Raw genomic sequence first — 14535 nt, 5'->3', positions numbered from 1 at the left:
TTGCCTTTTGTCTCCCTCCAAAAACCCTACCACAAGTATGTATGCTGCATGAACTTACTGTTATGCCTGAATATATTATAGTTCAGTTCAGCATTTAGTGGTGCTCTTGTTACAGTATTTCATCTTTCTTTATTCTAATTTATTAAAATAGAGTCATGCATGACTTAACAGGGATATGGTCTGAGAAATTTGTCATTAGGTGATTTTGTCATTGTGTGACCATCATAGAGTGCACTTACACAAACCTAGATGGTCCAGCCTACTACACACCTAGGCTATATGGTATGGCTGATTGCTTCTAGGCTACAAACCTGCACGGTGGCAAGGTACTTGTGTATGTAAACGTATCTAAACATAGAAAAAGGATAGTAAAAATACAGTCCAAAAGATAAAAAATGGTGCACCTGTGTAGGGCATTTACCATAAATGGAGCCCGTAGAACTGGAAGTTGCTCTGGGTGAGTCAGTGAGTGAGTGGGGAGTGAATGTGAAGGCCTCGGACACTACTGTAGACTTTATAAACCCTGAACACTTGCACTACACTAAATTAAATTTTCTTTCTTCAGTAATAAGTTAACGTTAATTTACTGTAACTTTCTAACTTTATAAACTTTAAATTTTTCATTAACTTTTTTACTCTTTTATAGCAACACTTAGCTTACAACACAAATACATTGTACAGCTATACAAAAATATTTTTTCTTTATATCCTTTCTTCTATTTTTATTTTTATTTGTTTACTTTTAAAACTTTTTTTGTTGTAAACTAAAACACAAACATACACAATAGCCTAGATCTTCACAGAGTCAGGACCATCAATATCACCATCTTCCACCTCCACATCTTGTCCCACTGGAATGTGTTGAGGGACAGTAACATGCATGAAGCTGTCATCTCCTTGGATAACAATGCCTTCTTCTAGATACCTTCTGAAGTACCTGTCTAAGGATGTTTTACAGATAACTTGTTTTTTAAGAAGTAGAATACTCTAAAATAACAATAAAAAGTATAGTACAGTAAATACATAAGCCAGTAACATTGTTTATTATCAAATATTAGATACTGTACATAACAGGATGTGCTAGACTTTTATGCAACTGGCAACACACTACCTTTTTTTTTTATACTTTAAGTTTTAGGGTACATGTGCACAACGTGCAGGTTTGTTACATATGTATACATGTTCCATGTTGGTGTGCTCCACCCATTAACTCGTCATTTAACATTAGGTATATCTCCTAATGCTATCCCTCCCCCTTTCCCCTACTCCACAACAGGCCCCAGTGTGTGATCTTCCCCTTCCTGTGTCCATGGGCAACACACTACTTTTGTTTACACCAGCATTACCACAAACATGTGAATATATCACTAGGCAACAGAAATTTTTCATCTCCATCATAGTTTTATGAGACCACGGTCAAACATGCTGTCCATTGTTGACAGAAGCATCATTATACAGTGCATGCTGGTATTTTACAACGTTCATTTTCTCTATTCTTGTAATGTCTAAGAATTTTTAAAGCCCTCCTTTATTTATTTAAAAAATCATATTTTGCTTTTCCACAATATGTATTATCCCGTGGAATAAGAAGAACTGCATAAGCTTGAGTTTATATGCTGGAGTTGTTTTTTGGAATTTTACTGATCCTAAGCCATGATCATGTGCCAAGATGAATTTAGGGAACCACTAAAATTCACTTGCTGTGGGCATGAATGGCCCCTGGGACCACCCTAAGCACTGAATGTTTGTGTGGCTCCCAGTGCACTGGCCTCAAGATCTCTGGGTTATATAAGTTGTCGCTGAACAGAATGCTTCCTGAGACTGACAGATCAAGGGAGGAAGAATACGAAAGAAAAGTAGACAAACTTTCAGCCTCTTTTGTACCAGCCAGTCAAGCAAAATCTCTCTTTGACTATCAAAAGAAGTATCTGGAGAGGATTATGCAAAAAGGAAGACTCTCGAATCAATTTAATTATAACATCAAAAATATGGCCCAGAGCACATTACTGTTTTAACATATAGTTTTAAACAGCTATGTAATATTAATCCCATGAGATTCATTTTTGTCCTGTGACAGTGATAATGAAACTACTTGTAGCATAATGGTTAAACGTGTGAACTTTGGAACCAGATGACCTGGTTCAAATCCTGCCTCAGCCACTTCCTGCTGGGTCATCTTGGGCAAGAACTGTGGTCTCTGTGTCTCAGTTTTCTTATCTGTAAAAGGGAGGTGTGATATTATCTATCTTCTTGGGTGACTGTGTGAGGGTAAGCATGTTTAATATGTACATTTAAAAGCCTGGAATATAGGAAGCACTCTAGAAGTGTTGTTGTTTTATTATGACAGCTGATACTACGTAAGGGGTTGTTGGGAGAATATGTGAGCATGTAAAATGCTCAGCCTAGGAGATTGCACATACAAGAACTTAATAAAATGAAGCATTTGTATTATCCCTAGTCATTCTTTTATCTTCATTTTTAGTTTGTTCTGTTGGAATTCTTACCTCAAAAGAGAAAAATTTATTGAATTATCCTGAATTATTTTATTAGCAGAACTTTCTGTGTGTTTTCAAAGACCTGCCTGGTATAGCAAACATCCTGCTGTGGTCCTTGTTCTTTCACTCGCCTTCAGCTTGCAGTCTTAGCCACCTGGCAGGCCCAGAGCCCCACGCCACAAGTTCCTTTGTTTTCATCTTCATCATCACTTCAGTGTAGTGCAGATCCATTGGGTGGCTGCTTAAGGATGTCATTATTTGGTGTGCAGCATGTTGCTTGTTGTTAGCTGAACTGAAACTTTGTGAGTCTTGAAACTGTTCCCTTTATGTGTCTTGGCCAGGTTGTGTGTAGTGGTGTAGCCACTACACGGACAGCCTGGACCCACGGGCACAAAGAAGCAAAACAGTGCATCCCAACCGGCACTCCCCTGAGGGATTCTCTCCTGGATGTGGTGGAAAGCCAGGGAGCTGCCTCGTGGCCAGGAGCTGGAGTCCGAGTGGTGGTGCAAAGAGTGTATTCTCTTCCCAGCAGAGACAGCACCAGGGGTCAGCAGGGGGCCAGCTCAGGACACACAGACCCAGCTGGAACTCGGTGAGTGCCAAGATGCTGGTGTGGGGCAGAGGTGAAGAGTCACTTAGACAGAGTGCTCTAGAAAGTGGAGCCTCTTCTCAGAGCACATTCTTAGCTGCATTCACCATATACGTGAGCCGTTTTTGTTTTTCCTTGCATCAAAATTTGGGATACATGGTATGATGAAGGATTTTATCTATCTATTTAATTTTAAAGTCCTATTAAAAATTAAATTTGCTGCATTTTGTTTTACCTTTAATGGTTCATGTTCTTGAAAGTAATACAAATGCAAGAAATATTGGTATTATTCTGGAAAAGCCAAGACATGTGGTTGTCATACCTCAAAAGACCATTTGCAACATCCAGTTTTATATGTCTTGAAAACCTGAGTAAATAATGGCAATTGGTAAACCTGTGACTTTCAGAGAGTACTGTATCAAACCATCTGCATCAGTACTGCCTAATACAACTTTCTGCAATGATGTAAATGTCGTCTGTCTGCACCATCCAATGCAGTTAAGTGCACACAAATGTAGTAGAAGTGATGTTGTCTCTACTCAGATTTAGGCCCTTCCTGGTGCTGGTTCTTACAGATAGCTGTAGACCCATGATTGACAGAGAGGTTTGTTTGTTTACATCAGAGCCTCAGCATAGCCTTTTTTCTTTTTGCAGTCTCTGCCTCTGGAGTTCAAGAGATTCTCGTGCCCAAGTAGCTGGGATTACAGGCTTGCACCACCATGCCTGGCTAATTTTTGTATTTTTAGTAGAGACAAGGTTTTCCTATGTTGGCCAGGCTGGTCTCAAACTCCTGGCCTCAAGTGATCCACCCGCCTCGGCCTCCCAAAGTGCTGGTATTACTGGCGTGAGCCACCACGCCCAGTCTGGCATAGCCTTTTGAAGTTATCTCTGGCAATGATAATTGCCCTCAAAGAAGTAACATGGATTTCCAACAGAATAGAAATTAAAAGTATAGATGCTACTTCATCAGTTTGGTTTTGTTTAACTATTAATAAGAAAACACGTAGTGAAGAATTAGTAATTAACAATCATCCTGGCCGGGCATGGTTGCTCACACCTATAATCCCAGCACTTTGGGAGGAGCCCTAGGCAGGCAGGTCACTTGAGCCCAGGAGTTTGAGACCAGCCTGGGCAAAGCAAGAGAGCAAGACCCCCTCTCTAATATAAAGACAATGCAATCATCCTATCGTTATGCTGCCTTCTGATGCCAGAGAGAGAAACAGGATACCTACACTCCGGTGTGAATTATGAATCATCTTCAAGTGGAGGCACTTTATTTGAAAATACTATGAATTTCAGAAAGTCGTCTTGAGGTCTAGAGTTGGAGAATGTTTCTTTTGGAATTACAGAAAAAAAGATTCTTTTTTGGAATATGTATGTTTGTAAAATCCATTAAATCAGTTTTAAGGTCTTTATCATGGCTTGTAGATGTAGACCAGTCTTGTACCCTTTGCCCTAAATCTGTGGTAAATTTATATAGAATTTTCCAAGACAGTTACACATCAGACATAGGTTTTTGTTTTGTGTTTTTGTTTTGCTTGGCCTTTTTAATGACACATATCCAGTGTTAGGTTTTGAAGAAGGGAATACTAGTTACCTTGGCAATGAGGAACTTGGTAGAGCTTCCTCATCTCAGTACACAGACCACACACTCCAAGGGGACGAGGAAACAGAGACAGTGGGGAACTGAATCACCCTGACGAGAAAGAACGACGAAACTGACAGTGCGGTTGCTTCCTATGACTAATCACAACCAATGCACGTTATGAAGGCTGTCCCTCTAGGTTCTTCAGTGGTACTTGTTTTACTTGTTTAGCAAAGAGAGAAAAACTAGAAGCTAAAATCTGGTGAAATGCTACCGATGTGAGTTGCATTGTGAATGCTTTGGAGTTGTACTTTGGAATACATGTGGTGACATATCTAATGAGAATATGCTTGTGGTAGATTGAAAGAAGGCCAGGCATGAACTTCAAAAACAAGAAAACAACATCCAGTTATTCAGAGTTAATGAATATGCATTCTAGCACATCTGAGATTGCACAATATCGAGGCTAGACGATATTATTTCCACTTTGCAGATGAGGAAACACAGCCTCAAGGAGGATCTCACTGCTGACACAGGTAGACACAAAGAAAAATGAATGGGATATAGAATCCCAGATGGCATGGTTGTAGAGTGTTAGAGTTTAAAAGAAAAGGGAGAGGCCAGGCGCGGTGGCTCATGCCTGTAATCCCAGCACTTTGGGAGGCCGAGGCGGGCGGATCTCGAGGTCGGGGGATCGAGACCATCCTGGCCAACATGGTGAAACCCCGTCTCTACTAAAAATATGAAAATTAGTTGGGCGTGGTGGTGCATGCCTGCAGTCCCAGCTACTCTGGAGACTGAGGCAGAAGAATCGCTTAAACAGGGAGGCGGAGATTGCAGTGAGCCGAGATCGTGCCACTGCACTCCAGCCTGGGGACAGAGTGAGACTCCGTCTCAAAAAGAAAAGGGAGAAAATTGAGTTAGAACCAAGCCGTGTTTAGATTAAGGCTGACCCAGGGTCAAGTTGCCCAGGGCAGCAGAAGTGCAAGTGTTTTGCCCTGGGGAGACTTGGTTGGACTGTGTACAAAGATGAACTTTGGAACTAACGGCCGTAGTGCTAGCCTTGAGTTTGAGGACAGGGCTGCTGAGATGTCTTTGGGTACCAGAAGATCTGATCATTAATATTTTCTAGATTATTTTGCTGTGATAATGATCAGGCTCTCTAGTTTACATATCAAATTAATATAGAAGTAAAACTGTACTTTGTTCACTACTAATTCTTTGCTAATATATTTAGAAAGAAAAACTTAGAGAATATATCTGCCTTTGAGACACATTTAGCAGTATGCATTCTAAGGCAGTTTTTTATACATGTACATGTAGCACGAATATTATTAGAAGATGCAGATGTGTAGCCTGGAAGATTTTCTGCCTGTGATTCCTGCTTTCAGCATCCTTATCATAGATGACATATGGAATGCTCTGTGGGTCCCACAGGATGGACAAAGTTGGGCTCAGCTAGTACAGACTCATCAGCACAGCACACACAGAAGAAGGAAAATTGCATAAGCAGTGACCCCTTTCAACTAAAGGCAGCTCTAAGTCTGGTCTCCTTGTCTTTCAGAATGGCTTTTCTTGAGCTCTTGTCATTATCTGCTCTACCCCAGAGATCTTTCAAACTATCAGTGAACTTAAAGACAACCTTGATTACTGTGTGTTTTCTGTGAAGTCCAGAAATTACCATGTCAGAAGAAATTAAGCCTGGATGAAAAGAAACAGTGGTGTCTTATGGCAGATTTGTTTGCCACAATAGTTGCCCCTTCCCCACCCAGCCCAGGTCAGGTGGTTGCTGATGAAACCCTGTGGTAAATTTCTGTCTTAAGTTTACTTCACACCTTGATCGTAGGTGTCAATCTCAGTCTGTTCCCAGTCCTCGGTCAGTGTCACTTTTCTGATACCAGTAACAGCTTATCTTCTGAAAGCTGACAGCTCAATTAGTGCCAACCTCGAAATTAAAAGAAAATTTTTTGAAGCAGCTAGTCCTATTCAGGGTCAGATAGATTCTCTCAAAAGATTCATGTCCTCTGCACTGTGAAACATTATCAGAAATAGACTTTACATTTCAGAAATATAGTATGTTAGAGTCCCCTGTCCATTGTTCTTCTGGATGACTTCCTTTAACTTGAGCTATTAATGAAAACGTTTCTGTGAGGTTTCTCAAGGTGTTGTAGGTCAGAGTAACCAACGCAAACTTAAGTTTTATAAATCACTAAAATCAAAGGTAACAAAAAACTGATGCAGAAGGTGCTCCCTAACCAGAGGGTAGGCAGTCTGTTCAGAGCCCAAACACACCTTTTTTATAGATAGACTACATGTTGAATGATCATTAGATAAATGCATGACTAATAAAGCCATAGGCTTTTTTTTTTTTAACAGAAAGGGAGCACTGGCCTTCGAGGTAACTTATAATGAAAACTGAGGCAAAGAGAGAAAGTGATGATTCCTTAGTGATTCTCTGTGTCCTGGTGGTGCAGGTTCAGACCGTATTACCTCACTCCAAGCCCATGGTGATTGCCAGCAGACATCACCTTTCTTTCTCCCTTTCTAAAACATTCTCTTCCTTTTTCCTTGAGATATTTAACCTAGGGACCAGTAATTTATTTTTTTCTTTTTTTTGAAACATGGTCTTGCTCTGTTGACTAGGCTGGAGTGCAGTAGAGCAATCATGGCTTACTGCAGCCTCAACCTCCTGGGCTCGAGCAGTCCTTCCACCTCAGCCTCCAAGTAGTTGGAACCACAGGCACATGCCACCATACCCAGCTAATTTTTTTTTTTTTTTTTTTTTTTTTTGGTAGAGATAGGGTCTCACTCTGTTGCCCAGGCTGATCTCAAACTTGTAACCTCAAGCAATCCTCCTGCCTTGGCTTTCCAAAGTACTAGGACTACAGGCGTGAGCCACCATACCCGGCCAACTAATGTAATCTCTATCCTTTAGAGGTGCAAATTCTTTCTTGCCCTTCATTGCAGAAATATTTTAAAGTGGAGAGTTAGTCCTTTGCAAGAGGACAGAACTTGCTAAATAGTCATGTCTTCTGACAAAAAGCTGGAGAAATTCACTGAGCTGAACTCAGAAGAAAAGCACATTTTCCTTTTTCCATACCTTGATGTTTTACTCCTCTTTTTGGTCTTTTGGCCTTTGCTTTATTCTACGTTGTATATTTATTCCTTCTTTCCACTAAGGGAAAAAAAAATCCACCATGCCCTGGACCAGGTCCTGGGCCTGCAGTGGTTAACAAAACCAGACATTGTCTCTGTGCTCCTGGAGCATAGTTCTAGTGGGAGATCCCACACAAAATACTTTACAACAAATGCATTTATGATTACAAGTTGCAGTAAGTACCCTGGTGAGAAAAAATAGGGCACAATGGAGAATGGACATAATTTAGTTTAGAGGGTTCAAAGATGGTGTTCTAAGGCAGTACTATTTAAGTTTAGGTGTTAGGTAAAGAGAAGATGAAAGAGAATTGCTCGCAGAAGAGAGAATACCTTTGAAAAGCTCTTGGACAGGAGGGAGAAGCCAGCATGACCATGCTGCATGGGCCAGCAAGAGATCCCAGGCACGCAACCGGCCACAGCCTAGTGGACCATGTGCAGGAGCTGCAGTGTTTGCTGTGGCTGCCCACTGACCAAGAATGAGGTTGCCCTGCTTGAAAGTCAGCTTTAGCTACCAGGGGTTTAGTAAGATGGGCAAATGGGGCAGGGCCTAGTGAAAGCAGAGAGACGCAGGAAGCAGCTACTGCCATAGTCCAGGTCAGAGAGGACTGGTGGGTTCCTGAGTCTCCTGTGGCTTTGCCAGAGCTAGAGAAAAGATCCGTGGTCTAGATGTGTGTGATGGCTTCATAATGGATTGGTTGGGGGAGGAGCAAAGTAGAAGGGAATGTTCAGAGAGTGAGCCTCAGTTTGAGTTATTTAGTTGAAGGATGTTCCCATTTGCTGAGATGAGAAAAACTATAGTGAGAGCAGGTCTGGAAGAAAGCTTGAGAATGCAGTCTAGGCCTACTAAGTTTGAGATTCCTATGAGACATCCAAGAAGAGATGTCCTGTGAGAAAGCTGGACATACATGCCTTACACCCAGAGGGTTTTAGATTGGACATGAATGTTTGGGAGCTCTCAGCCTATGTCTGGTCAGTATGTATCTTTGTATGTACATTCATTTTGTTTGCGGGTGTCAGCAGGTTATATTTGTTTATGGTGCCAAGCTCCAAAGGCACTAATGCGTGTGAGTGCAAGGCAGCAGTGTCCTGTCACAGCCAAGTCTACAGCCAGGGCTGTGGAGGAGGTCACTTTAGGGAAACAATAGAGACAAAGGAAAGAAGAAATGCAGGCATTGAACTCCAAGGTCCTCTTGCATTGGAAAGCAGGTAGAAGAGGAGCCCACTGAGGAGACAGAGGAGGCTGGGCTGGTGAAGCCAAGAGGAAACCAGAGCTTGTGGCAAGCGCTCAGGATGGTGCTTCCATGTGGGAGGGGACCCATAGTACTGCAAAGTCTAATAAAGTGAGCACTGAAAATCTGTGCCCCAGATTTGGGAGGAGTTGCTGGGTCACTTCATGAGCAGGAGGTGTAGGGAGCAGTGAGCACAGAAGCTCACTTAGCAGAGTAGAATGGGTGGGATGCCAGAGGAGAAGCAAGCTTGGATAACAAATGTTTTGTTGATGCATACGGGGATGACGATGTCCAAATTTACATAGAACAAAAGAACTGCAATGAGGGCATTCTGTCTCTTGTTTCCTAATGTGTATGCAGGTACCATTTTTCTTTTAAAAATGCATAGAGGCTGGTGGTTTAATGGAAAGAACAAAAAGTCTGGAATCAGACTGGTGTGGGTTCACTGGTGACAGGACATTTAGCAGGGAGACTGGGGCAAATTGTGTTTCCTTGTCTGTGAAATTGGTATTATAATACTATAATGCAGACTGGTGGTGAGGACTGATTGGGATGATGTATGTGAAGTACTCAGCAGGATGCTTCCCATATGACAAGCACTCAGTAAAAAGCAGCTCACTCACTCTTTAACAGTAAGCATAGATGCTTAAAAAAATAGTGGTAAAGAGCATTGCTGCAATAATAGAAACCTGAACTAAGCAAAGACAAGCTATCGCATTACAAATCAGCACTCAGTGTTGGTACTGAGTCTGCCATCTGGCTGCTGAGGAAGCTTGCTTGAAGGTGATTTTTATTTCTGTGCTTTTGGCCACCTCATTCCCCACCTCTACCCCTAGCACTCCCATCAACAAGGAGTTGATGCCAATTTACTTTGGAAAAGAAGCATTTGTGTAAATTTGTATGTGAAGTGTGACCACCGCTGTCTAAATGTTGGAGATACGGAAGTTCCTCTGGAATAAACATATTGCAGAAAACTGCCCTAATGCTGGGGCCAGTGTTGAATGGTGCTGATATTGTGGTTGGAAATTTTTTTACTTTGTCCAGAGCATTAAACAAAGATCCCGGCTGGGCACAGTGGCTCATGCCTGTAATCCCAGCACTTTGGGAGGCCGAGGTGGGTGGATCACAAGGTCAAGAGATCGAGACCATCCTGGCTAACACGATGAAACCCCGTCTTTACTAAAAATACAAAAAAAAAAAAATTAGCTGGGCGTGGTGGTGGGCACCTGTAGTCCCAGCTACTAGGGAGGCTGAGGCAGGAGAATGGCGTGAACCCAGGAGGTGGAGCTTGCAGTGAGCCGAGATCGCACCACTGCACTCCAGCCTGGGCAACAGAGCGAGACTCCATCTCAAACAAACAAACAAACAAACAAACAAACAAAAAACAAATAAAGATCCCAAACTCCTGATGGTAAGAATGGTTCAGATTAAGGCCGAATGAGGAACATGCACTAGTAGATCGTGGATGTGATGATTAGGGGCATTAGCCTTTGCATGTGTTTGGACAGTGGAGAAAGACTCTTGGATAAAGCTTACTAGACTCCTTTTGAAAAGCTGGTCAGCTGTGGCACATTGATTCCCCAGCTGTGTGCTCACCTGCTGTGTCCTGCTGGGTGAATACAGCTCTTCTCCCTGGTTGTGAACCGTTACTTTTCTTCCCACTAAACAGTTGGGAGATATTCTTGACTCTGCCTCCTTTTCTCTGTATGGAGATAGGGTGGCATACATTCCTTCGCTGTAATGGTGGCATATGCCTGTCTACTACAGTTAAAGAGCCTGAAGGGAAGACAGCTCCCTCGTCAACAACACAGGGGACCATTTCACCTGCTTTTCTTTTATGTACCACCACATACTGCCAGAGCTGGCAGAATGACTATTCATCCATCTGCTTAGCATCACATTTTCATAAGGTGGTTGTTGTCACTCATACTTTCTTTATTTCTGAAGTCTCTTTGCTTCTTCCTGTTGTAGAAAAGTTGGAATTGTTCTTTTTCAATGATTTGAATATTTTTTATTGTAATGTGAAAGATTGTGAGTGCAGAGTATCTTTTTTTTTTGCATGTCCTTGTAATTGATGCCATAGCCCATGCCTTAGGTTTGTTCTTACCTTTGCTCATTCAATAAATTTAAATCATCCCTTAATTAATTAGTTCTGTGTCCATGAGTCTTAAGTAAACCTTTTAATCTCAGCTGCCCATCTATTCTTAACCTTTGCTTGTTTCCTCTCTAAAACAGTTATTGGCAGTCCTTATGATATCCAAGTCCATTTGACATTGTTTCTTCTCAGCCCTGGCTCAATATTAAAGCCTAATGAGGAACTTGCACTAGTAGATCATGGATGTGATGATTAGGGGCCTTAGCCTTTGTGTGTGTTTGGACAGTGGAAAAAGACTCTTGCATCAAGCTTACTAAATTTCTTTTGAAAAGGTAGTCAACCATTTTGACTCCCTGAAAAGGTGGTCAGATATTTTCAAAAGGAATCTAGTAAGCTTGATCCAAGAGTCTTTCTCCACTGTCCAAACACACACAAAGGCTAATTCTAGTAGTAGAAGTAGTCTTACTACTGCTTATTCTACTAATTGACATCCAGACCCTTTATATATTCTTTGCCATTCTTCCTGTCCACATGCCAACTTACTGTAAGAATAAAGACATATCAGAACCCATGGAATTACAGTCTAGTGTTTATGGTTCTGTCATGTATACACAGTTCCAATCTAGAAATTGGAACTTGACTCATGGGGACCTGAAGGAATCTATCTTATCTCTATCACATTTTTAAAGAGCTTTATTGATACATAATTCACATCCCATAAAATTCATTTATTTAAAGTGTACAATTCAATTGTGTTTATTGTAATTACAGACTTGTGCAATCATAACTATAATACGATATTAGAACTTTCTGCAACCTCAAAAAGAAACCCCATACCAATTGACTGCCAATTCCCAATTCTTCCCAGCCCCTGGCAACCACTCATCTACTTTTTGTCTCTACAGATTTGCTTATTCTGGATACTTCATATACATAAAATCACAAATCTTTCGTGACTGGCTTCTTTTACCTAGCATAATATTTTTAAGGTTTATCCATGTTGTGACATGTTTCAGTACTTCATTCCTTGTTATGGATGAATAATAATCCATTTTCTGTGAATATACCATATTTTATTTCTCTTTTGAGTTGATGCACATCTGAGTTGTTTCCACTTTATGATTAACATGAATAGTGCTACTATGAATATCTGCATACAAGTTTTTTGTGTGGATATATTTTCATTTCTCTTGAATATATACCTAGGCATGGAATTGCTGAGTCATAAGGTAACTCTATGTTTGATTTTCTGAGGGACTGCCACAATATTTTCCAAAGTGGCTACACGATTTTACATTCCCATCAGCAATGTAAAATATACCAGGGTTCCACTTTCTCCACATCCACTCCAAAATTTGTTATTGTTGTCTTTCTTATTGTAGCCATCCACATGTGTCTTAAGTGGGTATCTCATTGTGGCTTTGATTTGCATTTCCTGATGACTAGCAATGTTGAGCATCTTTTCTTTTTTTTTTTTCTTTTTTTTTTTTTTTGAGATGGAGTCTCGCTCTGTCGCCAGGGCGGAGTGCAGTGGCACGATCTCAGCTCACTGCAACCTCGGCCTCCTGGTTCCAAGCGATTCTTCTGCCTCAGCCTCCCGAGTAGCTGGGACTACACGTGTGCGCTACCACGCCCAGCTAATTTTTTGTATTTTTATTAGAGACGGGGTTTCACCATGTTGGCCTGGATGGTCTCTATCTCTCGACCTCATCATCTGCCTGCCTCGGCCTCCCAAAGTGTTGGGATTACAGGCGTGAGCCACCGCACCCGGCTGAGCATCTTTTCATAGGATATTGGCCATTTGTATATCTTCTTTAGAGAAATGTCTTTCAAGTCCTTTGCCTATTTTTAAAGTTGGGTTATTTTTTGTTGTTGAATTGTAAGAGTTCTCTGTATAAGTCCTTTATCATTTGCAAATATTTTTTCCCATTCTGTGGAGTTTTTCACTTTTTTGATAGTGTCCTTTGAAACACAAAGATTTATCATTTTAATGAGGTCCAATTTGTCATTTTTGTTATCATTATTGCTTGTGTTTTCAGGGTCATAGCTAAGAAACCATTGGTGAATCCAAGGTTATGCAAACATACTTCTGTGTTTTCTTCTAAGAATTTTATAGCTTTTGCCCTTATATTTTGGTCTGTGATCCATTTTGAGTTAATTTGTGTGTATGGTCCAACATTGTGGGTTGGACCCTCCTTGTAGTTAAAGATTATGTTTAGTACTAGTAGTAGTCTTTGTATTTTATTTAAATGTGTATCTTATTTTTGGCATTGGTTACAGTTTGCACTGTTACGTCTTTGTGTGCATAGCATTTCTTCCTTTGTAGGTGGCAGAAAATGGATCCATTTCTCCACCCTTTGTCTCTTTTAGCTTTTATCATTTTATTGATCTAGTGTTTGGTTACAGCTATCTGATTGAAAAAGTAATAGTTTCAGAGTAGAGTTAGAGATGTAAATAATATGAAAGTAATATGTACATGCTCTTTAAACACTTGATAATACCAACCTGTATCATTTGACCCATGTTATGATTTATAGCTATACACATTGAATAACTTTCTTGGTGAACTTACGGATAATATGAAAACTGCTGTGAAAGTTTTCATGCTCTTTTTTCCTATATATTAAACCAGTGATAGACTTAAAGGGAAAAGTGAAATGGAATGGCAACAGCCTGGGGATGTGAGTACAGACAATTATGAAGTTTTGGTAATAGAATGAAAACAGCAAGAGTAATTTTCCAGATTATGGTATGTGTAACCACCATTCTAAGTTTGCATCTTAACCTGGCCATGGTCATTTTCCAGCACCTGTCATCCATGAAGATCAAGAAGGATTTCAAGGTGGCCCTATATAAAAGCCATGGAATTTTTTCCTCCCTGTTTCTGACCTCCTTTCTCTGGAAACTTTTGTTCCTAAAAGAGACTGGAGACCTGGAACAGTCTCCCTACTCTTCCCACCGTACCCCCACCCCATTCCTGCAGCTGCAATCTGGAGCAGCACTGTGATCACACTAGATCACACTTTCCTGTGAGTCAGACTGCAGCTCTGGAATGTGCTTTGCTGAGATGACGGCACAGAGAAGAGCCATGGGAGACAGAGCACACAGCCTGGCAGAGTCTTCAGGGGTGGCCAGATGCAAGCACACAGTGCCACGTGCCTCTGTGGGCAAGAAGCAGAGAAAGGATGAGATCAAGCCTGACCCAACTTGACTTCCTCCTCCAGCTGAGCCACCACACCTTGCTGCCCCTCTCCTCCCCTTTTGCCTCTGTCAAATGACCTACTCTGCCCTCTCTCCCAGCTGCTGCTAGACCCAGAGCACTTGGTGCAGCCAGCTGGCGGGTTTGGTAGGCTCACCCTTGTTGTGCTGATTTCTTGGCTCCACAG

General features: G+C 41.3%; 1 protein-coding gene across 13 annotated transcripts in view; it reads left to right on the top strand.

Annotated features, from left to right (window-relative positions):
• The window catches only part of SPIDR (scaffold protein involved in DNA repair), a 476432-nt gene that overhangs the window by 337635 nt on the left and 124262 nt on the right, over window positions 1-14535 (top strand). For all 13 annotated transcript variants that reach the window (XR_010134994.1, XM_031013651.3, XM_063709293.1 and 10 more), the window contains one exon: window positions 2837-3087. Coding sequence is in view for 12 of the 13 variants with exons in the window: in XM_031013651.3 (XP_030869511.3) it covers window positions 2837-3087 (251 nt within the window). In the remaining variant the exon portion in view is untranslated. The remainder of the gene's footprint in view (window positions 1-2836; window positions 3088-14535) is intronic.

This window comes from Gorilla gorilla, chromosome 7 (genome assembly GCF_029281585.2).
Source record: "Gorilla gorilla gorilla isolate KB3781 chromosome 7, NHGRI_mGorGor1-v2.1_pri, whole genome shotgun sequence".
NCBI lineage: Eukaryota > Metazoa > Chordata > Mammalia > Primates > Hominidae > Gorilla > Gorilla gorilla.
The sequence above is the reverse complement of the archived record's forward strand: the minus strand, read 5'-3'. Positions and strand labels throughout refer to the sequence as shown.